The 25,263-nt window shown below is 64.1% G+C and overlaps 2 protein-coding genes across 3 annotated transcripts in view; one reads left to right on the forward strand and one right to left on the reverse strand.

Annotated features, from left to right (window-relative positions):
• Positions 1 to 1,414: 1,414 nt before the first annotated feature.
• On the forward strand, positions 1,415 to 12,190 carry COLGALT1 (collagen beta(1-O)galactosyltransferase 1). Of its 2 annotated transcripts, XM_040990783.1 has the most exons (13): positions 1,415 to 1,744; positions 3,321 to 3,431; positions 3,565 to 3,682; positions 6,571 to 6,705; positions 7,329 to 7,533; positions 7,938 to 8,057; positions 8,326 to 8,402; positions 8,704 to 8,810; positions 9,584 to 9,716; positions 9,992 to 10,119; positions 10,615 to 10,821; positions 10,921 to 11,202; positions 11,321 to 12,190. In XM_040990783.1, the coding sequence occupies exons 1-12, from the start codon at positions 1,509 to 1,511 to the stop codon at positions 11,186 to 11,188; spliced, it is 1,845 nt and encodes a 614-aa protein (XP_040846717.1). In that variant the 5' UTR covers positions 1,415 to 1,508; the 3' UTR covers positions 11,189 to 11,202; positions 11,321 to 12,190. The 2 variants fall into 2 exon arrangements, with proteins under 2 accessions (XP_040846717.1, XP_040846715.1); XM_040990781.1 differs by having other exon boundaries at positions 10,921 to 12,190.
• A 3,509-nt stretch (positions 12,191 to 15,699) lies between these two features.
• UNC13A (unc-13 homolog A) overlaps positions 15,700 to 25,263 on the reverse strand; it is a 39,761-nt gene continuing 30,197 nt past the window's right edge. Inside the window, exons 36-45 of the mRNA XM_040990253.1 lie at positions 25,227 to 25,232; positions 24,086 to 24,124; positions 22,615 to 22,644; positions 21,360 to 21,416; positions 20,948 to 21,028; positions 20,386 to 20,533; positions 19,499 to 19,555; positions 17,254 to 17,346; positions 16,589 to 16,748; positions 15,700 to 16,000 (exon numbers count right to left, since the gene is read on the reverse strand). Of these exons, the coding sequence (XP_040846187.1) occupies positions 15,700 to 16,000; positions 16,589 to 16,748; positions 17,254 to 17,346; positions 19,499 to 19,555; positions 20,386 to 20,533; positions 20,948 to 21,028; positions 21,360 to 21,416; positions 22,615 to 22,644; positions 24,086 to 24,124; positions 25,227 to 25,232 (972 nt within the window). The remainder of the gene's footprint in view (positions 16,001 to 16,588; positions 16,749 to 17,253; positions 17,347 to 19,498; positions 19,556 to 20,385; positions 20,534 to 20,947; positions 21,029 to 21,359; positions 21,417 to 22,614; positions 22,645 to 24,085; positions 24,125 to 25,226; positions 25,233 to 25,263) is intronic.

Raw genomic sequence — 25,263 nt, forward strand, 5'->3', positions numbered from 1 at the left:
GGAACGTCTGCCTCCCCCTTAGGGCATATGGGTTCAAGTCCTGCTATAGACTCCAGCTCCCTGGTGGGCACCTGGGCAGCCAGCAGGGGGTGATGGCCAAAGTGAATCCGCCAATTCACTCCACAAGTGACCGCAATGGCCGGAGCTCAGCAGATCTGAAGCCAGGAGCCAGGAGCCTCTTCCTCCAGGTCTCCCACGCAGGTGCAGGGTCCCAAGGCTTTGGGCCGTCCTCCACTGCTTTCCCAGGCCACAGGCAGGGAGCTGGGTGGGAAGTGGAGCAGCCGGGACTTGAACCAAAGGCCATATGGTATCCCAGTGGCTCCTGGTTCCTGATTGGCTCAGCTCCGGCGTTTGCAGCCACTTGGGGAGTGAACCAGTGGACAGAAGATCTTCCTCTCTGTATATCTGACTTTGCAATCCAAATAAACAAATCTTCCCTACCACGTGCTCCTTTGCCCATCGCCTGTCTGCTTTCCGCTCTCCTACATTTTTGGGGGTGATCGCTCCTTTGCATTTCGGCTGTGGCTGGTTGGGGTTTTCTCTGCTTACTGGCACCTGTGGGGTCTGGCTGGCTCCCCGCCCCAGCTGAACGTGCCGTCCTGTTTCCGGGCTCTGCTAGCCGGCGTGGTCTGCTTGGAAGGGAAGCGCAGGACTTGGCAGTTGATCGTGTCACACGCGCTCTGCAGCCGCTTCCGGCGGGTTCCAGCCAGTTCCAGCAGCATTTCCTGCCTGTTTCCCTGAGCTCAGCTTCTTGACAGCCTCCCCGTCAGCTGCAGCCTTCTGGAATGTTCTTTCCGGGTTGTGCCTGCTGCAGCCGGCCTTGCGCGCAGCGTGTCCGCCCTCCCCTTCCTCGCTGGGCGCTGGGGGAGAGCTGCCAGGGGGTGTGGGATCTGATGTCTTCCAGATGGTGGTGGTGGCCCTGCTGGGATTCACCACTGAACAAAAGGGGTCCACCTGCCCGCCTGCCCCCACACCCCCGCGGCCGGCTTGGTTAGGCAGCACCTCGGGGTGCCCGGGTTCGAATCCCAGCTCCCTGAAGGTGCACAGTGCTTGGGGTCCCTGCCAGCCACGTGGGAGAGCCTGCTCCCTGCTTTCGCCCAGGCCAGCCCTGGCTGGATGTGCGTCTTTGGGGTGGGGGCTTAGCCAGTAAGAGCGCTCTACAAGCAAAATAATAATAATGATAATAATAAAATTTTTACAAATACAATACTTAGATGGCTGCAAAGCGAGAGGCACACTGGCACGTTTCTCTGGGAACCCTGAGCCAGCATCCCGCGGGTCACCCCCACCCCACTGAGCCCCCCAAAGCAGCCTCCAAGCGGGGTGACGTCATGCGGGCCCGGTCGGAGGGAAAGTGGCGCCCGGGGCCCTTAAAGGCGCCGGGGAGGCGGGCGGGGCGTGCGCGGGGACGCCCCGGCCGGCGCGCTCCTCCCCTTTAAAGGGCGGGGCCTCGGGGCGCGGCTCGCGTCGGCCGGCAGAAACGCGGCTTAAAGGCGACGCGTGGCGCGATGGCGGCGGGCGCGCTGCTGGCCGGGCTGCTGGGCGCGCTGCTGATCGCGCTGTCGCCCCGGGGCCCGCCCGGCGCCGCCGCCTACTTCCCCGAGGAGCGCTGGAGCCCCGAGTCGCCGCTGCAGGCCCCGCGCGTCCTCATCGCGCTGCTGGCCCGCAACTCGGCCCACGCGCTGCCGGCCACGCTGGGCGCCCTGGAGAGGCTGCGGCACCCGCGGGAGCGCACGGCGCTGTGGTGAGGGCGCGGGGCGGGGACGGGGCGGGGGTGACCACGGGCCGGGGTGACCACGGGCCGGGGTGGGCGCGGGGGTGGGGGGCATGGGAGCGGGGCAGGGGACCAGGAGCCTGGGCAGAGGGCAGGGGCTGGGGGTCAGGGTGGGCACAGGGGGCAGGTGGCATGAGGGACCGCTGCCCGCGTGGGAGTGTCCACGGGAGACCCTGCCTGCCTGCAGAGTGTCCACATGTGAGCTGCCTCCTGGCCCTGTGCAGTGTCTCCATGCACAAACCCTGTCCACTGCCCGTGATTAGGGCGGCTCCCTGCCCGCTGCTCATGTGGGCTGTGTCCACGCGTGAGCCCAGCCTGCTGGCCCCGTGGGCTGTGATGCAAAGAGTGGGTAGGAAAATGAATTTGAGGGGTTTTTGTAGTTCCTTCTTATTGGAGAAGTTTTTTACACTCAAGTAAACTTTTTTTAAGATTTCTTCATTTCTACTGGCAAGGCGGATTTACAGAGAAGAGACAGAGAAAAATCTTCTGTCTCCTGGCTCACTCAGCAAGTGGCTGCAGTGGCTGGAGCTGAGCCGATCCGAAGCCAAGAGCCCTGAGCCTCTTTCAGGTCTCCCATGTGCAGGTGCAGGGTCCCAAGGCTTTGGGCCGTCCTCTGATGCTTTCCCAGGCCACAGGCAGGGAGCTGGATGGGAAGTGGAGCAGCTGGGACTCGAACAGGTGCCCCTGTACGATCCCAGCCATGCAAGGCGAGGACTCCCCTGAGCCCGCAGGGCTACTATGTTTAACATTGTTGTTCTTTGCTGTGACTGTCATGGTGGAGCTGTGGAGAACGAGGTGTGGGCCCCTCTCTTCCTGTGGATGCCCTCACCCACGCAGATGCCCGGTGGCCGTGAGGCGCCCTCACCCACGCAGATGCCCGGTGGCCGTGAGGTGCCCTCACCCACACAGATGCCCGGTGGCCGTGAGGCGCCCTCACCCACGCACCAGAAAAGGAACGATGGGTCCGGGCTTGCGGAGTCTGACCTTGCTTTTATTGATGTCTGTGTTTGATAAGCCACATGGCACAGGATCCCAGATGGGAGGGATAAATTCAACAGGCACGAACGCGCCTGTGCGAAAGAGTCCCTGTTAGGGGGAGGAGTGGTGTCAGAGCAGGCTAGTCCTCTGTCCTGTGGGGCCAGCAACCCATAGGGGCGCCAGTTCGAATCCCGGCAGCCCCACTCCCCACCCAGCTCCCTGCCTGTGGCCTGGGAAAGCAGTGGAGGACGGCCCACAGCCTTGGGACCCTGCACCCGCGGGGGAGACCCGGAAGAGGCTCCTAGCTCCTGACTTTGGATTGGCTCAGCTCTAGCCATTGCGGCTACTTAGGCAATAAACCAGTGATGGAAGATCTTCCTCTGCCTCTCTAATAATAATAAATAAATCTTAAAAGAAAAGAAAAAAAAAAAAGCTCAGTCAATGTGTGGTTTCTTCATAGGGAGACCTTGGCCTGGAGTGGGGAGGGCCCTAACCCAGGCCAGGAGGGGTCAGGGAGCGGCCAGTGGCCCGGCCTTGCCTCAGTGTCCCTGTCCCCGTGTGTTGGCAGGGTGGCCACAGACCACAACGCGGACAACACGACGGCCGTGTTACGGGAGTGGCTGGTGGCCGTGCAGAGCGGGTACCACTCGGTGGAGTGGCGGCCAGCCGAGGAGCCCCGGTGAGTGCCCGGCTGCCTCGGGCGGACTGTGAGCTGCAGGAGGCGGGACTTTCAGCCTCCCCATTCACTCTTCCTCCTCCGGGAAGCCCTTGGGGACCCCCCCGCTTAGGGTCTGTGCCCCCCCCCCCCGCAGGTCCTACCCGGACGAGGAGGGCCCCAAGCACTGGTCCGACTCCCGCTATGAGCACGTCATGAAGTTGCGCCAGGCGGCCCTCAAGTCTGCCCGGGACATGTGGGCCGACTATATCCTGGTAAGCAGGGCTGGATGGAGGCTGGGGAGGGGCTGCGGAGGGGCTGCTCCTGACCACCTAGCCCACTCTCTGGGTCCTGGCTCTGCCCCTTGTGGTCCTGGGGTCCTGATTCTGCCTGTCCCTGGAGCTGCGGTCCTGCGGTCCTGGCTCCCCCTCCAGGGGCTGGGATCCTGGTCCTGTTCCCCTGGGGTCTTTGCTCTGATCCCCCGGGGTCTTGGCGATGCTTCTCCCAGGTTGCTGAGGTCTTGGGGTCCTTTCCCCACTCCCCCCAGGGTCCTGGGGTCCTCATCCTGCCCTCACTCTGGGTCCTGGGGTCCTGGTCCCATTCCCCCAGAGTGCTGGGAACCTCATCCTGTGCCCCCTGGGGTCCCCGTCCTGCTCCCCTTGCCCTGCCCCCCCAGGGTGCTAGGGCAGGGTTTGAGCAGTGAGGAGCAGGCGGGTGGGTGTCCACAGCTGGACAGTGCAGTGGTGGCCTCTGCAGGGCATGGCAGCCCGTGCTGGCACCTTCTGGGCGTGTGTGGGAAGTGAGGGTCAGGCCGGATGGGGGCTGTCCCAGGGCCTCACTTCTGCTTCCTCCGTGCCCGCACAGGGCTGGGAACGCTTGCTCAATCCCCACAGCCTCCCGCCCACCTGCTCATCTCTTCTGTATTTCTTTGGCTTTTGTTTATTTTAAAGAAAGAGGAGAGCAGGAGGGGAGTGTCTGCTGATTCACTCCCCAAGTGGCCGCAACAGCCAGAGCTGAGCCGACCCAGAGCCAGGAGCCAGGAGCCTCTTCCGGGTCTCCCACGCGGGTGCAGGGTCCCCAGGCTGTGGGCCGTCCTCCACTGCTTTCCCAGGCCACAGGCAGGGAGCTGGAGGGGAAGTGGAGCCGCCATGATATGAACTGGCGCCTTTGTGGTCACAGTGCCCACCCAGGGGTTGGGGCTCCAGCCTGTGCGTTCTTGTGGCCACCAGCTTCCAGTCCACAGCGGCAGGGCGGGTGGGGGGGCTGCTCAAGGAGAGGCCCGCAGTGGGGGCACGGGGACAGGAAGGGCGCCCAAGGGTGCTGACGTGGCTGGGGGAGAGGTGGTCCAGAGTGGGTGCTGGCAGGGGCTTTGCCTGGGTGGGCACTCGGGAGCCACGGAAGGCGTGAGAACGGGAGGGACCGGAGTCTGGTGGCTGAGTTTTTCAGACTGGCCTGTGGCTGCAAGATGGGGGCACCCCTGGGGGGCAGGGGCCATGTGGGGGAGGGAAGGTGGGCTTGGGGAGTGGGCTGCGGGTGGACACACACACACAGAGTGGCCCCTGTGCCACGCTGGACTCCTGGGTCTCAGGACTCAACTGCGTGAGGCACAAAAGTGGCTGCCGCAGCTTCTGGAATTTTCTGGAACCTTCCAGAACAGAGCCACCTTGTTCTGCTTCTGTGGTTGCCTGATGTTTGCTATTTTTTTCTCCTGCCATCTCCCCAGTGGAATTCAAGGTGTTGGCTGAAAACTCAAAGCCGCTTTTGACACCACATTGACTTTTTCCGTGTGTCACCCGGTGGGCTGTGGCGGCCGCCGGCGCTGCTGGGCTGCCTGGGCCCTGCGACCACGAGCACCGGGGCCACCCTGGGCTGTCTGCTCTTGCCTTGGCAGGGCCAGGCCACACGATACTGTGGATGGTCCCCACCCCTGGACGCTAAAGTTTAGAAAGCCGTTACAGGAAAGTTTGTTTTTTTTTTTTCTTTTTCCAAAAGCCGTGGCTGTTTGTGGGAATATTATCTGCAAGTTCGGCAAGTAAACAAAACTGTTTTCTAGCTCAAAGAGATTCATTTCTTAAAAAAAATAGTACAACACTCATTTATTTGACAGTAGAGAGAATCGTCAATCCACTGGTTCACTCCCCAAGTGGCCGCAACAGCCAGAGCTGAGCCAATCTGAAGCCAGGAGTCAGAAGCCTCTTCTTGGTCTCCCACGCGGGTGCAGGGTCCCAAGGCTTTGGGCCGTCCTCCACTGCTTTCCCAGGCCACAGGCAGGGAGCTGGGTGGGGAGTGGGGCAGCCGGGACTCGAACCAGCGCCCCATGGGCCATTCCAGGCACAGCACACTGCCTGCTGTGGGCCGGGTTCTGCGGCTCCAGGGCCTTCGCTCTAATTGTGCTGTGGGATTTGTTTTGTTTGTCCTAATTGAGTGCAATCGCAGAACGTCAAATTAACCTTGGTGAGGGGTACAGTTCAGCTGCCCATCATATGCTCATTATGTGGTTCAGCGAGCCCTGGGTTAGTTCCAGAACATTCCCCGCCTCCCCAGCCTCCTCCCCCAGCCCGGCAGTCAGCCCTTGGCTCCCGTGTTGTGGATTGGCAGGCTGCGGGCTTTCCTGTCATGGGGGTCACTCGCCATGTGGCCTGGTGTGGCCTGACCCCTGTCACTCTGGATCCGGAACCGGTCCATGCCTGTGGTGCCTAGCAAAGGTCAGGACCCTGCGCCGTGAAAAAAGTTGACTTGATTTTTGTCTTGTCGGAGAGCCAGAGAGAGAGCTTGCACCTTTTAACCCACTCTCCCTGATACCCCAGCGGCCGGGAGCTCCACCGGCGTCTGCCACGTGGGAGCAGATGCAAGCCAGCTCCCTGGGCACGCGTGCTCCCGGGGCCGACTCAGGCGTGTGGACCTGCACCTGTGAGGCAGAGCCGGCTGCAGCACCCGCCTCCCAGCCCTGGCCGTCTGGCAGGGGACCTGCAGGGGGAAGATGTCTGTCTGTCTCTTCCCCTCTCTCTCCCTCCCTCTCCCCCTGCTCTGGCCTCTCTGGAGCAGCCGTGAGTTCTGACATCCCCTGCTTCTCAGGAAGCCCTGAGCTGTGACACCCCCTGTGCCCGGCTCCCCTGGGCACCCCGAGCTGTGACAGCCACTGCCCCCCTACCCTGTCTGCCAGTATGTAGATGCTGACAACCTGCTCCTGCACCCGGACACGCTGAGCCTGCTCATAGCTGAGAACAAGACGGTGGTGGCCCCGATGCTGGACTCGCGTGCTGCATATTCCAACTTCTGGTGCGGGATGACCTCCCAGGTAGGGGTGACCTCACAGGTGGGGGGGCTGACCCCAGTGGCAACCAGGAGCCTCTTCTGGGTCTCCCCCGCGGGTGCAGGGTCCCGAGGCTGTGGGCCGTCCTCCACTGCTTTCCCAGGCCACAGGCAGGGAGCTGGAGGGGAAGTGGGGCTCCTGGGACTCGAACTGGCGCCCGTGTGTGATCCCAGTGTCACAGCAGTGGTGTACCCCCATGCTGTCCTCACACCAGCCTCCTGGTCGCCATTTTGAAGTGACATAAATCGTAGAACTGATTGTTCTTTTATAAAGGGCACAAAGACCTTGGAAACAGATTCTAGATGGTTCAAGAAGCTTCTAGGCCTGTCTCCGAGGAGCCCACCTCCCTCTGCCCTCCCGTTTGCTGGCGTGTTGATTGGCACTTGTGCAGTGCCTCGGGCCTGCCGTGCGTGGGGGTGTGCGTACATGCGTGGGTACGCGTGCATCTCAGCGTGCATGGATGGGTCACCGCAGCCTGAGTGTGCGAGTGGAAGTGTGCGTTCCTGGGTGCGTGCGTCCCCACAGCCTCAGCGTGCGTGTGGAAGTGTGCGATCCTGGGTGCGTGCGTGCGTGCGTCCCCGCAGCTTCAGCGCCTGCCTCCCGCCCAGGGCTACTACCGGCGCACGCCCGCCTACATCCCCATCCGCAAACGGGAGCGCCGCGGCTGCTTCGCGGTGCCCATGGTGCACTCGACCTTCCTCGTGGACCTGCGCAAGGCCGCCTCGCGCCACCTGGCCTTCTACCCGCCCCACCCCGACTACACGTGGGCCTTCGATGACATCATTGTCTTCGCCTTCTCCTGCAAGCAGGCGGGTGCGTGACCGGCCGCTTCACGCGCCCAGAGGGCTGCCTGCCGCGGCCGCTCTCCTACCCCCAGCTCGTCAATACCTGTTACAGAATGCCCCCAGTGCCCACAGCAGCCAGGGCTGGGCCAGGCCCGACCAGGAGCTTTTCCTGGGTCTCCCCCGCGGGTGCAGGGTCCCCAGGCTGTGGGCCGTCCTCCACTGCTTTCCCAGGCCACAGGCAGGGAGCTGGGCGGGAAGTGGAGCAGCCGGGACATGAACTGGTGCAGGCGTCCCCGCTAAACCCTCCACTGCTGTCAGGATGTCAGCTTCGCTCCCTGGTTCAGTACCCGCTGGGGGCAGTTGGGAGTGGTTCTAGAACTTTCTGCCACCCTGTGCCTGCCGCTCACGGGGCGCCCTGCTGTGGTCCCACAGACGTGCAGATGTACGTGTGCAATAAGGAGGTGTATGGCTTCCTGCCCGTGCCGCTGCGCGCCCACAGCTCCCTGCAGGACGAGGCGGAGAGCTTCATGCACACGCAGCTGGAGGTGATGGGTGAGTCCCTGCGGCTGGCTCCCCGTGCACCCAGGGCGGGCTTCCTGGAGGAGGTGGCGTCCAGACAGCGCAGCCCGGGCATGTTTTGGGGGGTTCTGGAAGGATAAGGCTGGGGGTGCTGTAGGGGGCAGCTCCCCATGAGAGCCACATCAGCCTCGTGCAGGGTAGCTGAGCCCTGAGTGTGGATAGGTCGGGCCGGGATGAGGCTGGGCCAGTAGGTGGGTGAACCCTGACAGCCCCACGCCCACCTGCCCCTGCCCCTCTGCAGTGAAGCACCCCCCGGTGGAGCCCTCACGCTTCATCTCTGTGCCCGCCAAGACGCCGGACAAGATGGGCTTCGATGAGGTGAGCCGGGGTGGGTGCAGGACCCCAGCCAGGGGTGGGTGAGCCGGGCCCTCCCCGGGGGTGGGCGCAGGACCCCAGGAGTGGGCGCAGGACCCCAGGGGTGGGCTCAGGACCCCAGGGGTGGGCGCAGGACCCCAGGGGTGGGTGTGGACCTGGACCCCAGGGGTGGGTGCAGGACCCCAGGGTGTAGGTGTGGACCCCGGGGTGTGGGTGCGGACCCCAGGGTGTGGGTGTGGACCCCGGGGGTGGGTGTAGGACCCCGGCCCTGGCGTCCAGCGAGCGAGCCTGCCTCTGGCTGCAGGTCTTCATGATCAACCTGAAGCGGCGGCAGGACCGGCGGGAGCGCATGCTGCGGGCGCTGCAGGAGCAAGAGATTGAGTGCCGGCTGGTGGAGGCCGTGGACGGCAAGTGAGTGGGCGGGGCCAGGCGGTGGGTGGGGCCTGTGCTGGGGGCGTGCCTGTGGGGCGTGGTCCATGGCAGGGGGTATGGGCTGTGGGGGCGTGGCCTGTGGGTGTGGTCCTGTTGGGGGTGTGTCCTGTGGGGCGTGTCCTGTGGGGCGTGGTCTGTGGTGGGTGTGGCCGGTGGGGGTGTGGCCGGTGGGGGCGTGGCCTGTGGTGGCTTGTGAGGTGGGGTCAGCCCTGGGCTCGCCATGTGCTGGCACAGGGCCTGTTGGGGGACCATGGGTCCTGACCCAGGAGAGGCCCAGAGGCCTGGGGTCTCACGTGGGCGGTCAGGGGAGATGCGAGTCCAGGCCTGGGGGAGGCGAGTCCCAGCGTTCCGAGGGCAGCCGTGGAGGGGCAGTGGGTCTGGCCGGGAGTGTGACTGGCCTGGAGACGGGGTGGACCCTGCAGGTGGGGGGCCGTGGGAGGGGAGTCCCTGGGGTCTGCCCGCAGGGGTAGGCGCACCTTGGGACTGCCTCCTCCTTCCTCTGCGATAAGGTTAGGTTATTTGGAAAGAGAGATCTCCCATGAGCAGCTTCACGCCCCAAATGACCACACAGCCAGGAGCCAGGAGCTCCTTCCGGGTCCCCCGCGGGGTGAGGGCCAGGTGTCAGCTGGGAGCTCCGTGCGCAGGGAGCTGGCATGGAAGTGAAGCAGTGCCCCTGTGGGTTGCCGGTGCCACAGGCATTGGCTCAGCGTGCCGTGCCATGACGTGGGCCTCCCTGCTGCCCGTCTTTTCAGGACCATGAACGCAAGCCAGGTGGAGGCTCTGGGCATCCAGATGCTGCCAGGCTACAAGGACCCCTACCACGGCCGGCCACTCACCAAGGGCGAGCTGGGCTGCTTCCTGAGCCACTACAACATCTGGAAGGAGGTGGGTGCCCGGGGCGGGCCAAGGCCAGGGCCCACGGTCACTCACGTTGGGCCAAGGCCAGGGCCCACGGTCACTCATGTCGGGCCAAGGCCAGGGCCCAGGGTCACTCGCGTCGGGCCAAGGCCAGGGCCCACGGTCACTCGTGTTGGGCCAAGGCCAGGGCCCGGGGCCGCCATCACAGCTCGCGTCGTGGGAAGGGGAGAGCCCAGGGCCGGAGTGTGGGATGGGAGTCTGCCGCCTCCCCGCTGACGGTAGGCGTGCCCTCCCTGCCCCAGGTGGTCGACCGCGGCCTGCAGAAGTCGCTGGTGTTTGAGGATGACCTTCGCTTCGAGATCTTCTTTAAGAGGCGTCTGATGAACCTCCTGCGGGACGTGGAGCGGGAAGGGCTGGACTGGGACCTCATGTGAGTGACGGCTCGGCGCCCCGGGGGACGCACCTGTCATGGCACGTCTGCCAGGGCCGCCGGGATGAGAGCTCGGAGCACTGTGGACTGGGCCAGGCGTGTGGTCAGTCAGGGCGTGGTCAGCATTCGTGGGTCGGGTCAGCTGTGGGCGTGGTCAGTGTCATGGGTGTGGTCAGTTATGGGTGTGGCTGGGGAATGGTCAGCTGTGGGTGTGGTCAGTCAGGGCGTGGTCAGCTGTGGGCGTGGTCAGTGCCATGGGCCTGGTCAGGTGTGGGCGTGGCCAGTGTTGTGGGTGTGGTCAGTGTCGTGGGTGTGGCTGGGGCATGGTCAGGTGTGGGCGTGGCCAGGCCGAGGGGCATGGGGCTGACCCAGGCCAGTCCTGGGCGTGGCTTGCGGGCCCACGTGGTGTCCGGGGCGTGGCCTGTTGCGATGCTGCCCTGAGGGTGTGGCCAGACCTTCTGATGGGGCGCCGGCCTGGCTCTCGTTGCACCCCAGCTACGTGGGCCGGAAGCGCATGCAAGTGGAACAGCCCGAGAAGGCCGTGCCGCGCGTGCGGAACCTGGTGGAGGCCGACTACTCGTACTGGACGCTGGCCTACGTGCTCTCCCTGCAAGGCGCGCGCAAGCTGCTGGCCGCCCAGCCGCTGTCCAAGATGCTGCCGGTGGACGAGTTCCTGCCGGTCATGTTCGACAAGCACCCGGTGTGAGTGGCGGGCTGGCGGGCTGGGGGCTGGCGGGCTGGGGGCTGGGGGCTCGAGGCCCGGCCCTGCCCACCTCGCACCCTCTCCTCGTCCCCTCGCAGGTCCGAGTACAAAGCCCACTTCTCTCCACGCACGCTGCGCGCCTTCTCCGTGGAGCCGCTGCTCGTCTACCCGACGCACTACACGGGCGACGACGGCTACGTGAGCGACACGGAGACCTCGGTGCTGTGGAACAACGAGCAGGTCAAGACCGACTGGGACCGCGCCAAGTCCCAGAAGATGCGCGAGCAGCAGGCGCTGAGCCGCGAGGCCACGAACTCGGACGTGCTGCAGTCCCCGCTGGACAGCGCTGCGCGCGACGAGCTCTGAACCGCCCTGGGGTGCCAGCCTCGCCCAGGGAGGTACCTGCCGTGGGCCAGCCCAGCCTGCCCCCGGGAGACGCACCTGCCACGGGCCACCTGCCAGGGCTGCCCCGCCGTAAGCTCTGAGAGGCCCTCGGGTGCCAGCCTCGTTCAGACTGGCAGCTGCCACGCACTGGGCTGGCACAGCCTCCGGGGAGGCACCGGCCTGCGGAGCCTCACGCACGGGCATCCAGACCATCAGGGACACGGCCTGGGGCTGCAGCCGCGTCCTCCCCCTGCACCTGCTCTCGGGCCCGGCTAGCGTCGGGCACCCTGGGGTCCGCGGGACCCGAGGGGGTTTCTGATGAGACGGTGGGACCTGCTCTCGTCACACACGCACTGCATTGCAATCACTCGGTATTTATTGAAGACACGCGCTGTCTGGGAATGGAGTGCAGACACTCTGGTTGATTCGGCAATACGCAGGGCCTCCCTGCAGGGGGCCGGGCGCTGCTCACACAAATCTGTTTGCGATGTGGCACGCGGAGTGGGCGCCTGCTGCTGACACGGTTTCATGACTGCGTGTATGCCGTTCCTGCTGTGTGCCAGCCCTCACGGATGCCCAGTCTGCCTGGAGAATCAGTGACTTCCATCTCCCCGCACCCACCCCGTGTGCAGCTGGCAGTCACAGCCCCCACCACCTCCTCCTGGGACGCAGGGGCGCTGTGCCCCACCCAGGCTGCCTGCAGGAGTGCTAACGGGGGCTGAGCTGCCCCTGGCCCACCCGGCCCCGCGTGCTTCACGCCCCGGTGGCGTTGCACACGTGTGGGGCAGGATGGGGGTCAGGGCTCGCCAGGGCTGGGCTCCCCCGGCGCCTCTCTGCCCGGGGTGCTGGGGGGCGGAGTCCTGACCCCGCTGTGCCTTCAGCCCCGCCCCTACGGCAGGATGACCTCGGTGTGCTGCGCAGACCTGGAAATGGCTGCTGTTGATATTTTATGACTATTAAATGTTCCTCGTGGGTTTTAACTGACATCTGTGGTCTTGGCGCGTGCCAGAGCCCGGGATGGCCTGGGGTTGAGGAAGGCAGGCAGGGTCACGGGCATCGGGTGGGGTGCTGGGACAGCCTCGTGTCCCTGTCCGGCCTGGAAGTGCCGGGATCAGAGAACAGACCTCACTGGGCTGTTCCCCACACAGCCGTCCAGGGGGAGGTCGGGCAGGGACCCGAAGGGGGCGCTCCTGAGCCGATAGGGCAGCAGGTCGAGCAGGAGAGCTCGCTGGCGCCCCCTCGTGGCAGCACTGGACACTGCCGTACTATAACATAGGGCAGAACCCAGGTCATGACCGCCCCCTGGTGGCAGCACTGGGCACTGCCGTCCTTTAACATAGGGCAGAACCTGGGTCAGGGGCGCCCCCTCGTGGCAGTACTGGGCACTGCCGTCCTTTAACATAGGGCAGAACCCGGGTCATGACCGCCCCCTCGTGGCAGCACTGAGCACTGCCGTCCTTTAACATAGGGCAGAACCCAGGTCATGGCCGCCCCCTCGTGGCAGCACTGGACACTGCCATCCTTTACCATAGGGCAGAACCCGGGTCATGAGTGCCCCCTCGTGGCAGCACTGGACACTGCCATCCTTTACCATAGGGCAGAACCCGGGTCATGAGTGCCCCCTCGTGGCAGCACTGGACACTGCCATCCTTTACCATAGGGCAGAACCCGGGTCATGATTGCCCCCTGGTGGCAGCACTGGGCACTGATGTGACCCAGACATACCCTCTGTTCTCCCCTTTCTGTACCACCTCCACCTCAGCTCTCTTGGTAACCTGAACTTGTGTTGCCCTGGTCCAGTCATTCCACACCTGTCCATCATGGGTGAGAGCTGGACCAGGGATCACTCTGTAGGACAGGAGATGATGGCTCAGGTGTTTCAATCCCTGCACCCACATGGGAGACCCAGATGGAGCTCCTGGTTCCTGGCTGTTGCATTTGGGGGTCAAGTCAACCAGACGACGGGGAAGGAGCTTGCATTGGAGTGGGAGTTGCACCTCAGGCCTTTGCAGTTTCAAGCAACTTCTACCCAACACCAACACCATTCTCCAACTGTCTGACCTGGACAAGGCCCTGCCTCTCAAGCCCCAGTTTACTTAGCTGGAAAATGGGGTTGCTGGTTTCTTTCGAGTGGGTGGTAGCATCTACATTTAGTTGAGGCTACGTAGGATTTTGTTCCTTTTTTTGCTCAGATAGGAAGACAAGAAGGACAGGACACCTCGGAGGCCATGTTTTTTTTTTTCTTCCTCTTTTTTTAATGTTGGCTGTTAATAAAATATTTTTACAGAGACCAAAAAGAGAAGTGCAAAATGGCTCCACACCATGCATTCAGAACAGGTTCTGTGGGCCGGAAACAGGTGCTCCCAAGTCACATATGTACAGAGGATTGTGGGTTCGAGGCAGACGCCAGACCGACAGGGAGGAATTATATATATATATATAAAAGAAATCATGAACCAGTGTTTTGATTTTACGTCTGCAATTACATGCTAAGAGAAGGGAGTGCGGAAGAGGCCGGCCATCCCTGGATGGTGGACCAAGTGGGGTCCCAGCCCCTGCTGGTTGGGCCAGGTGGGGAAGGGGCTTAGAAGGTGGAAGGGGGGGGTCACAGTTGCCACCTGTGAACTTGCTGTCTTTCAAAAACAGAACAACAAAAAAGGCAAAGCAAAAAGCCACACATATGTGCAGGGATGACTTTGGTCCGTCAGGATTCTTGGGAAGGGCTGGGACGTGGGGATGTGGTCTGGGGGGTCGTGATCTGGGCTCCAGCACCCCCACTCCCCTCCCCTCGCCTCCACACTGAGCTCCAGGCTGACCAGCTCTCAGTGGGTGCACCTGTCGAGTGGGACAGTGTGGACAGGTGCAGCAGGGTGGGGGGAAGAGAAGGGGTGGCACTGGGGTCCCAGCCGAGAGAGTGGGGAGAGAGAGAGAGAGAGAGGATTTCTAGCTCGGTGTTAAAGTTTTTTTGCATGTCTGATGGGGTTGGGGCATGTGAGGCGCCTCAGGTTGTGAAGCCTGAGGGGGGATGGGAGGATGTCTCTCCTTCCTCGTCTTCTGCACGTCCACTGAGTGGACAGATGTTGTAGGGACACGGAGTCCTGGGACTGGCTTTGTCCCCGAGGGTCTCCGTGTCCCCTTCAGTTCCTCTTGGGTGGGTGGCCTCATTTCAGAACCCCCATCCCACATGTGGGCAAGGGCGTGCACCCCGAGGGCTCCCCCCTCACCCCCAGCCGGCCCTGACCTGGCCATGCCCCCGGCCCCTTGCTGCCTGCCCATCTCTCTTCACTCCACTCGGCCTGGGTTGGGGGGACAGACACCTGCCATCTCCCCGAGTGCTATGGCTTCAGGGCTGCACTGCAGGAGGAGGGTGGGGCATGCCTGGGCTGCTCCCAAATGGGGAGAGAGAGAGTATTCTACAGGGTGGGTTAGGGGCGATGGGTTTTAAAGGTTGAGTAGGAGTTTTCTGGGCAAGGGCTTTTCAAAACCAATCTATCCTGGGAGCCAGAAACACTCTATAAATACTCCCTGAGGCTCCCTGCGCATGCCTGGGCTGCTCTTGGGGTCCCCTCCACAGGAACACACACACACACACACACGCACATGCGCACCCCTGGAATTTGTGTGGTCTCTTTCTTGTCTTTCCTGCCTGGATTATTCCCCGAATGGGAAGAAAGGCTGGGAGCCGCCAGGGTCCAAGTCCCTTTGCGAGATGACGTGTCCTCAGTGGGTACCCCACCCCAGCACCCCACCATCCCGCCAGGCAGAGGAGGGGGACACCGCGGCACCCTTGGCTCAGGCCCTTGCAGGAATCAGGGTGGGGTAGGGGATAGCAGCATTAGGCAGCTGTGCCGGGGTAGGGGGGTCCCCGAACCGCAGCAGGCCTGTGGGGGGAGTCCGGCAGGGGCCTCCGTGTTGCCGCCCGCCGGATGGGGGTGCTGGGGAAGGTGGGGTGAGGGTGGAGTACCCCGTGTGTGGGCGCCTGAGGGCGCATGTGCTTGTGAAGTCGCATTCTCCCACCCCCGACCCGGCCAGCGACCATCACCCTGGGCTGCGTCCGGGAAGCCAGACCCAGGGGGCCCCGTCCAGGGTCAGGGACCAGGACCCCGCTTATGGCTTGTCGGAGGTGAGGGATCCCCGGCTGAGGGAGCAGGAGGGGCGGGGCCTGCGGAGGGGCGGGGCCTGTGGGAGGAGGGTGGGGCCTGTGGGAGGAGGGCGGGGCCTGCAGGAGGGGCGGGGCAAGAGGGGCGGGGCCTGCAGGAGGGTGGGGCCTGTGGAGGGGCAGGGCCTGCAGGAGGGGCGGGACACAGAGGGGCGGGGCCTTGGGAGGGGCGGGGCCTTGGGAGGGGAGGGGCTGTAGAGGGGGCGTGGCCACACTATGCTCCTCCCACGCCTGGGCGTGGCCTTCAGGGAATGCATGCTCCATGCGATCAGATGGAGCCCAGCACCCTCGCCCTGCCCACTCTGCGCAGGCGCACTCCGCCCCGCATCCCGCCCTACTGCGCAGGCGCAGCGCCGCCCTCCTCGGCCGAGCGCGTGTCGGACTTGAGCTTGACGAACTCCTTGGCCACCTCGTCGTTGCTGCGCTGGGACAGGATGCGCAGCACCGTGAGCCCCGTGTCGTCCATGTGGATGCGCCGGCCGAGCGGCAGCCAGCAGGCGGCGCTCCCGCGCTGGGCCAGCTCGCGCAGCTGCAGCACGGCCAGCCCCACCGTGCGGTCCTCGCGGGCGAAGCAGTAGTCCTTGACGCACACCTGCAGCTCGTAGCACTCAGGGCCCGCGTCTGCGCTCAGGGAGCTGCGGGAGGCGGGGGTGAGGGCACGCCCACCGGGCACGCCCACAGACAAGACCACGCCCCGGGACACGCCCACTGCACACGCCCACAGACAAGACCACGCCCTGGGACGCCCACCGGGCACGCCCCCAGACAAGACCACGCCCGGGCACGCCCACAGGACACGCCCACCGGACATGCCCACGGACAAGACCACGCCCAGGCACGCCCACATGACATGCCCACAGAGACAAGACCACACCCCGGGGCACGCCCACAGACAAGACCACGCCCACGGATACGCCCACAAAGACCACGCCCGGGCACGCCCACACAGCCAAGAGCACCCCCACTGGACACGCCCACACGACACGCCCCACACACCTGCCTGACCCCCCACACACAGAGCTGACCACACACACACACACCTGACCACACACACACACACACACCTGACCACACACACACACACACACCTGACCACACACACACACACACACACACACACACCTGACCACACACACACACACACACACACACACACCTGACCACACACACACACACACACACACACACACACACACCCCTCCTGACCCCCCACCCTGACTCACAACTGGAAGCTCTCGTTGTATTTGGGGGCCCAGCTGTTGTTCTTGGACTTGGTGGCAAACTTGCGCTTCTTGTCGCTCAGCTGGGGCCCGATGATGTTGACCTCGATGAATGGCCGGAAGATGCCGGAGGTCTGCCACTTGAGGTCATTGGCGGCCACCACTGGCAGGAGCGGGTCAGGGAGAGCGGGAGGAAGGTGAGAAAGTGGCTGCTGAGGCTGCCCTAATACCCATGACAAACTGCATGTCCCAGTACGGCTGGTCACATGACTCCATGCTGGCCAAGGAGACGCGGGACCAGCGATAGGGACCGTCCCAACGCCCTCCCAGCTTAAAAGTGGCAGTCCTGGCTGGATCCAGCTGTGCCTGAAGGCGGACACCCAGTGGTTGCTGGGCAAGGCCCTGCCCATTCTCCACACTGCCCGCTATGCCCGCCCACCTTGCCCACCCTGCGTGCCATGCCCACCCTGCCTGCCATGCCCACCCTGCCTGCTATGCCCAGCATGCCCGCCCTGCCTGCCCTGCCCACCCTGCCTGCTGTGCCTGCCCTGCCCACCCTGCCTGCTATGCCCAGCATGCCCGCCCTACCCACCCTGCCCACTATGCCTGCCATGCCCGCCCTGCCCACCAAGCCCACCATGCCCACCTTGTCTACCCTGCCCACTCACCCTTCACTGTAACCTTCTGCTCCCCAGTCCCAGGATGCGTGAAGAGCTCCACGTGAACAGAGACCTCGCCGACGGGGTCTTCCACTCCTGAGCCTGGGTGGGGGTAGGGGGTGGTGCTGGGTGTGAGTCCTCCCCCCCCCCCGCCTCCCACCCTGCGTGTGTTGGCGGCCCTAGGTCGTCAGCCTTGACGGGGACCGGGAACTGGGCTGGGCAGGAGGTCCTGGCCCGCGCCCTGCCTTGCTGGGGGTCCTTGGGAGATCTCCTAAACTCTCAGACCCAAAGCATCCAACTCCCCTTTGCACACTGTGGGTTGCCATGTTGGGGTGGAGGGGACCTGGGTTCAAGACCTGGCTTGAGCTCCCCGCTCATGCATACTCAGGAAGATGGCAGGTGATGGCTCGAAGGATTGGGGACCCTGGGTGGAGTTCAAGGCTCCCAGGTTCAGCCCCCGCCCTTCCCCTGGGAAAGGACCAGCAAGTGGATCTCTCTCTCATCAATGAGAAGTTGGGACCCGGCACAGTAGCCTAGTGGCTAAAGTCCTTGCCTAGCAAGTGTCAGGATCCCTTATGGGCGCTGGTTCTAATCCTGGTAGCTCCACTTCCCATCCAGCTCCCTGCCTGTGGCCTGGGAAAGCAGTGGAGGACGGCCCAAAGCCTTGGGACCCTGCACCCGCGTGGGAGACCTGGAAAAGGCTCCTGGCTTTGGATTGGCTCAGCTCTGGCCGTTGCAGCCGCTTGGGGAGTGGCTCATGGGACAGAAGATCTTCCTCTCTGTCTCTCCTCCTCTCTATATACCTCATTTTCCAATAAAAACAAATAAATCTTTTTTAAAAATGTGAAGTTTCCCCCCAAGAAGCTCTGTCTTGCTTTTCAAGTGCTGTTTGCGAGTGTCAGGGACACAGCTGCCTGCCTCGTCTCCCCGCGCAGTTACAACACGGCCACAGCCCCAGGAAGTTCACCTCCCACACCCCTCCTCCTGCTTGGGGTGGGGGCCCCTCTCTGCCTGGACTCTGCGGGAGCTGGAAAATCCTACAGATTGTCACTGCCCCCTCAGCACCCACCCCGCGCAGCCATGGGAGCTCAGCTGAGCCAGCAGGAGTTGGGCATGGGGCCCGGGTTGGGATTGGCAGGGCAACGCCCAAACCCCACTTCTGACAGAGCTGTTGGCCCCCCTTCAGGACAGAGCCCACCCTTCAGGGGTCTCCTTGGACACTCTCAACCCGCCCCATTTCGTCAGTGGGGCGTTGCCATCTCCTACTCTGTCGCAGCAGCCCAGGCTGACCTGTGTCTTAAAGAGGGGGCGTCCTACTGGGCTTGGGCACCTGGAGCCGCCAGCACACCCCCAGGCCCCTCCCCAGCCCCCTGGAACACCCCATGCATGTCGGAGGTGTTGGGGGTGGATCTTACCTCCGGTGGACAGGAAGGGAAGAGGAGCAGGGGTTGTGGGGTACCCCATCACCCCTACAGTGCTGGGCCGGGGGCCCTCTCCTGTCCCCATCCCCGCATCTTGCACTGCCCACACCCAGCAGGGGAGGGGCTCCATCCTGGTCCCTGCCCTCCCCTCACATGCTCAGCCTCCCCTCCCTCTCCCGCAGGCCAATGCTCCGCGGCAAGCTCAATCCGGGCCAGACTTGGGGTGCCAGGTTGGGGTGGGCGCAGGGAGGAGGGAGCCGGACAGTGGTGGGTCAGGTGAGGGGGGCGTCAGACCAAGGCCAAAGCTAGTAAGAAGGGAGGAGGGGGACAGTGCTGGGCGCCCCCATCCTGCGGTTTGCTGGCTCCACCGGGAAGGGACTTGGGGACCCCAACCCCCCACCAACCCCTGAAGTGTCCCATATCCCCTGATGCTGGGCCTGTGGGAGGGCCTCGTGCGGCAGCTGAGAGAAAAGTGAAGGTCTACTCCAAGCAACCCCCCCAAAAAAGCCCTGGGACGGCGGGCGCCTGGTCATCCTGCGGATGTAGGATGTGGGAGGCCCCGGGGCCGCAGAGTCCAGCTCCCAGCTTTGGGGGTGCCCTGGGCGGGCCCTGGATTCTCCTCCGCTCCGTGTGGAGCCAGCAAGCCAACCTTCCCCTCCACGTTTCTCCCACCTCAGCTCCCCCAACCCCACGGCGTCCCCAAGGATTCCAGTAGGTCTGGGTGGCGGCGGGCGGGCCTTCTACTAGCCAGGCCAGAAGAGGGCGGAGAGGTGCAGGTGGCGGGCGCGGGCGGGCGGGCGGGCGTGAGGAGGGTGGCTGGCCAAGACACGTACCCTTGTCAGGCAAATTGTCTTCGCTAAGAGTAAACCTAGTCCCCTTTCCACCATGAACTAATCGGGGGGCGTGGCGGGAGGAGGAGGCAGAGGAGGCATGGGGGGGTAAGAGCGAGTGATGGAGTGTGTGCGGCAGGGCAGGGTGGGGGACGCGGAGAGGGGCAGCGAGTGACAGGGGGGGAAGGAAAAACAAGAGAGAGAAATATCAGAACGGACAGAGGGGTGGGGCAGCTGCACACCTTGGCCCCCCAGGCCCAGGAGAGCTGCGGGCCGGGCAGTGGGGGAGGGCATGGCCGCTGCAGCCTGCTGGCCGCCGCCCTCCCACCTGCCACCCTCGTGGCCCGGCCTCCTCTGCACCTGACGGCCACTTTACCAACGTGGGGTGGAGGGTGGCAGAGGACCTGAGGGTCCTCGCCTCCGGCCGCGGCCGCTGCTGCGTGGGAGCTCCGAGATGGGAGAGAAAGACAGAGATCTGAAACAGGAAGCTTCCCCGCCCACCACACGCGTCCCCCAACACCCCCACCCCCCCAAAAAAGCACCACAGACCCTCCCTGTCCATCCATCAACCACTACTGCCTGGACCCATGACGTCAGAGAGCCCTCCCCTGGACTGCCCATCACTCCTGGGCCCCGCCCACCCCAGCTGCCCATCCTATCACTGGGTCGCAGACACCTCCCACACCCCACCAGGCTGTCCATCACTGGGGACCTCCCAACGTCCTACCGGACCCCCCAACACGGGATCACCATCACCTCCCGGCAGGTGGCTGCTCAGAGGCCCCGCCTCCATGAGCTGTCCATCACCAGCCCGGCCCCTGGCCCTAGGACGTCACGGAGGGGCTGAGCCGATGGGGGGGGCGCGCGGCAGGTGCACAGGGGCCCCTCACCCTGCGCCGACTGCGTCTGCACGAAGGTCTTGATGAGCAGGTCGGTGGCCTGCGTGTAGAGGGACAGGGCGTAGCGCAGGGACTGCAGATCCGGGCTCTTCTCCAGGAAGGTCTTTTTGAGGCCCACGCCGCCGGCGTGGAAGTATTGCTGTGGGGTGCAGGGGTGGGGGGAGCTGTGAGCCCCGCGCAGGACCCCTCCCCGCCCTCCAGGCTGTCCTGGACGCCCCTTGTGTCAACCCCACAGCTTCTATGTGACCCTGAGGCCACTGAACGCCCATGGCTCCCCATACCCACCTGCGGGGAAGCCCTGCCTGGCCCCTTGCCCTGGCTCTGCCTGGAGAACTCTTATGCATGCCTCAAAACCCACACAGTCTGCTGCTGGGTCCAGCCTGGGCTTCCCCAGCCAGGCCCTGCATCGCCACCACTCTGCTTCTCCATCCCTGTCTGCCCAGGAAGCCACCTGGCCTTGCACACAGGCAAGGAGGAGCCGCTGGGGTTGGGAGGGCGTGCACACCCAGGGCACCCGCACCCACGCCCGCACCCAGGCCTTCCCACCACTCACTTTGATGGTGTCCAGGGCCAGCTCGACCACCGCACACTGTTTGGGGGTCAGACTCTTGGCTTCTTCTCGCACCATGTGGTCCTGGATGGATGGATGGCGAGAGGGGACCGGATGTCTCTAGGTCTCTTCCCACCCCGCTCTTCCTTGCCCCATTCGACTTGGAGGAGCTTGCGGCCCCTCTGGGAGTGGGCCTGCCTTTGCATCACCCCAGCACCCAGCAGGCGTGGCTCGGTGCATGAGAGCAGCACCTTGATCGAGCTGTACCTGAAGCCGCCACACACAGCTGGGAGCACAGACAGTGAGTGCACGGTGCATGTGCAGTGGGCCCCCCTTTCCCCTCCTCACCATCCCAGGAAGACACCTCTCCCACCACCCACGATGCGCCCTCTTCTGCTGCCTCCCCCAGCCTCACCTTCAGTTTGGACAGCTGGCCCAGCTCCTTGGCTGCATTAAAAATCATCTGTGTTCCCTGCAGGTGATGACAGAAAGAACCGGGGCTTAGTGGCAGCTAAGTGGGGGTCAGGGGAAGCAGGGCCAGTGGCAGCTGGGTGGGGGTCAGGGGAAGCAGGGCCCTTCCAGCCTTGTCCTCACACCCGGGTGGCACCATCACCCTGAGCGTCCTGGGCAGGGCCATGAGGGCAGACGTAGCCCGCAGCCCCAGCCCTCTGGGGGCATTCTCCCATCACCGCCCCAGGGAAGCGGACGGGGCTGGGACTGTGAGTGGGTGGGGGGCAGAGCCCTGGATGGGGGGCAGTTGTTGGGTGTGGGGGTGTCTGGGTTGCCCGGGGCTTGCCAGCTCAAGAGTTAGGGACCCAGGGGGAGAACCTGGGACTGAGCCGGGCTGGGGTTCTGGGATCAGTGTTCGTGAACCACCCTCCCCGTCTCTCCGTCCCTCCCTGGCCAGGGGAGCCTCCCTCGGGGGCTGAAGGAAGGGCGCCCGTGCCCTCTACACTCAGCCTTCTCGCTTCCCCCGAAACGGACACCAGCAACATGGGGGAGCAGCGAAGGCCCTGGTGAGCTGTGTTGTGTGTTGCTGGGCAAGGCGCTGAGCCCCTCTGAACCCCTGGATGCCAGCGTTCCTGTGGGCTGCTGCTTCAGGCTCGACTGAATCATGTTCCGTTGGGCAGTGCTAACACAGGAACCAGCCTGGTGCTCTCTCTCTCTCTCTCTCTCTCTCTCTCTCTCTCTCCCTGTGCCTCAGCCCCTCCCCTGATTGGGCAAAGGGACTTGGGGGGGTGGGCCGGGGTGGAGCAGGAGGAAGTCTGAGCAGTGAAGAGAGGGTGGGGGTGGTACAAGGGTCCGCCGGCTGGGGGTGGGGGCCTGTCATCACTGGGGTGTTCCACCTGCCATTGATACTCTACCTCCTGCCCTGCGCTCGCTCTGACACTCAGCGACTGTGGAGGCCACCTCTCCCTGCCTCAGTTTCCCCTCCTGCAGCCCGACAGGGGCAGGTGGGGAACAGGGTACCCTCTGGCACTGCCCGCCCTCCCCCAGCCCCACCACAATGACGACGACGATGGCAAGCCACACAGACACAGCAAGAAGAGATTCACGGACAAGGTCACGGCACATCCCCACCCCCGTGCCCCCAACAACGACGACGGCGACGCCACGGACCACACGGGGGAGGGGAGGGAGCCACACAGACAGCGAGAGGCCGGCCTTACGTCTGAGTGGCTTGGCAGTTTCACCCTGCCCTGTGGAGAGAATCAGGTGCAGATCAGAGTTGGGGTGGCTGCTGGGGTGTCAGCGGGACCGCCCTGGCCCCTCCACACAGCCCCAAGAGGATCCCGGGGCTACTGCTAGGCTGCACCCACCCAGCTGCTCCACTAGGCTCCACCCACCCCACCTGCTCTTCTAGGCTGCTCCTCTAGGCTCCACCCACCCACCTGCTCCACTAGGCTCCGCCCACCCAGCTGCTCCTCTAGGCTGCGCCCACCCAGCTGCTCCTCTAGGCTCCACCCACCCACCTGCTCCACTAGGCTCCGCCCACCCAGCTGCTCCACTAGGCTGCGCCCACCCAGCTGCTCCACTAGGCTCCACCCACCCACCTGCTCCACTAGGCTCCGCCCACCCAGCTGCTCCTCTAGGCTGCGCCCACCCAGCTGCTCCTCTAGGCTGCGCCCACCCAGCTGCTCCACTAGGCTCCACCCACCCAGCTGCTCCACTAGGCTGCGCCCACCCACCCAGCTGCTCCACTAGGCTCCATCCACCCAGCTGCTCCTCTAGGCTCCATCCACCCCAGCTGCTCTTCTAGGCTCCATCCACCCCAGCTGCTCTTCTAGGCTGCGCCCACCCAGCTGCTCCTCTAGGCTCCATCCACCCCACCTGCTCCACTAGGCTCCGCCCACCCCAGCTGCTCCACTAGGCTCCGCCCACCCCAGCTGCTCCTTTAGGCTCCACCCCAGCTGCTCCACTAGGCTCCATCCACCCCACCTGCTCCACTAGACTCCACCCACCCCAGCTGCAGCCTCCCCTAATGTACCCACAGTCCCTAAGTCTTAACCCTGCAATGCTGCACTCCTAACAGGTGCTTCCTGGTCATCTGAGACAGAGAAACACACGTGGGCAGGGTATCCGGGCACACGTACACGCTCAGATCGACCCAGACACGCACACGCTAAAGGACACGCCAAGGCGAGGCCTGCCTGCACACGGAGGTGGTGCTGGGTGCCAAGTGCAGGGGGCACGTCCCCTGTGTCAGCGCACCAAGACCACGCCTGTGCAGCCACGGCTCTCGTCGCTTATCAAACATCAAGTTCACATGTCACAGCATGGACACCTCCAGCCGGGGCAGGGAGGCAGGAACCCGGGCCCCGTGGAGAATCTGTGGGGTTTCTCTCACCTGAACCCAGGGCTGGAAGAAGCTCGGAGCTGTGAGAGGGTGGGAGGAGCTGTCAGCACACACCTGCACACACACACACACACACACGTCCTGTCCCTGGCCACCGTCACCTCTTCCTGAACTTCTGCTAGAATTGTTTAGCACATCCAGCTTATACTGTCCTGTCCCCTACCCCACCTGACCTTCCTCCTGCCCCTAACACACACACACACACACACACACACACACACACACACACACACACACGTCCAGCGAGCAGAGCGGGGGCAACCTCAGGAAGACGAAGCCATTACCTTTTCTAATCCCTTGCCATGTTTTCTCAAGAGGGTGCCCTGCAGAAACAACGTCACAGGAGGATTAACCTGGCCCACCCGGGGGGCTGGGGGGTGCACCCCTAGGAACAGGGGGAAACCAGGACCTGGGTGGCCAGGGACTCGTGTGGGTGGGCGGGGCGGGAGGAGGAAGCTGTGTGAATGAGTCGTAACAGGTGTTGAGAGAGAGATAGAGAGGGAGGTCCCTGCAAGAATCTAAGCCATTGGTATTTATTGAATCCAGGAGGTTCTTTAGTGATTGCGCTAGCAGGAAGCGTGAACGGCCCCACAGTCACGCAGGCCTCCCGACAATGAGCAGGTGCCGGAAGGTCTGGCTAGTGGCGCTCCTCGGTACGCGTGTTCCTTGACCTGCCTACGCAGTTCCGGCAAGGTGAGAACCTTGGAGCAGCTGGTGTGGCCTGCCAGGGGGGCATCTAAGAGGCTTTGAAGGCTAGGTCTGCCCTACCAGGTCTCTGTACCACCCGCCCTGTGAGCCACCGCCGCTGCCTCTGGCTTGGTCACCAGCAGGAGCGTTATCAGGCCCTGCCCCACTGGCCCCCGTGGGAGGACACGGAGGGTTAGCGGCCGAGTGACTGCCACCCAGGGTCACACACAGAGAGTGGCTGGGCTAGCCTAGGACCCAGCCCTGCCTGTCACCAAAGCTGTCACACCACCCAGTTGGTGGGCAAGGGGTGGCTGGGGGGTGTGTCTAGGATTCCTTGAGCCTTCAGAAGGGAGTAGGGAAGGCGCTTGGGAGACCGCAGTGGGGGATCCATGTTCTGTGACTCCACAGAGACCCACAGAGTTCAGGACCCCCGCGAGGAAGCCGGACTCCCTCCATCCCCCACAAGGTGAGACCTTGGGGTCAGGAAGTGGGGGGATTTGAACTAATGAATGGAGGAACCTGGAGGCGGCTGGAGCCCAGGCGGCTGGGCACGGCTGCCCTCCCTCCTTGCCCTCCCCCGCCCACAGCCCGACCCGGACACACAGAGGCACATCTAGGCGGCAGAGGAAGGGGCAGGGGAGGGAGAGGAAGAGGAGGGAGGCAGCCGTGGGCGGCGGGCCGAGTCCAGACACAGAGAGCGGACAGACAGACGGACGGACACCCGGGGCCGCTACTTACGATCATCTGTCAGCCGCCGTTGGGGGGCGGGGGCAGG

Source organism: Ochotona curzoniae, unplaced genomic scaffold, assembly GCF_017591425.1.
Source record: "Ochotona curzoniae isolate NIBS_2020 unplaced genomic scaffold, NIBS_Ocur_1.0 contig_605, whole genome shotgun sequence".
Classification (NCBI taxonomy): domain Eukaryota; kingdom Metazoa; phylum Chordata; class Mammalia; order Lagomorpha; family Ochotonidae; genus Ochotona; species Ochotona curzoniae.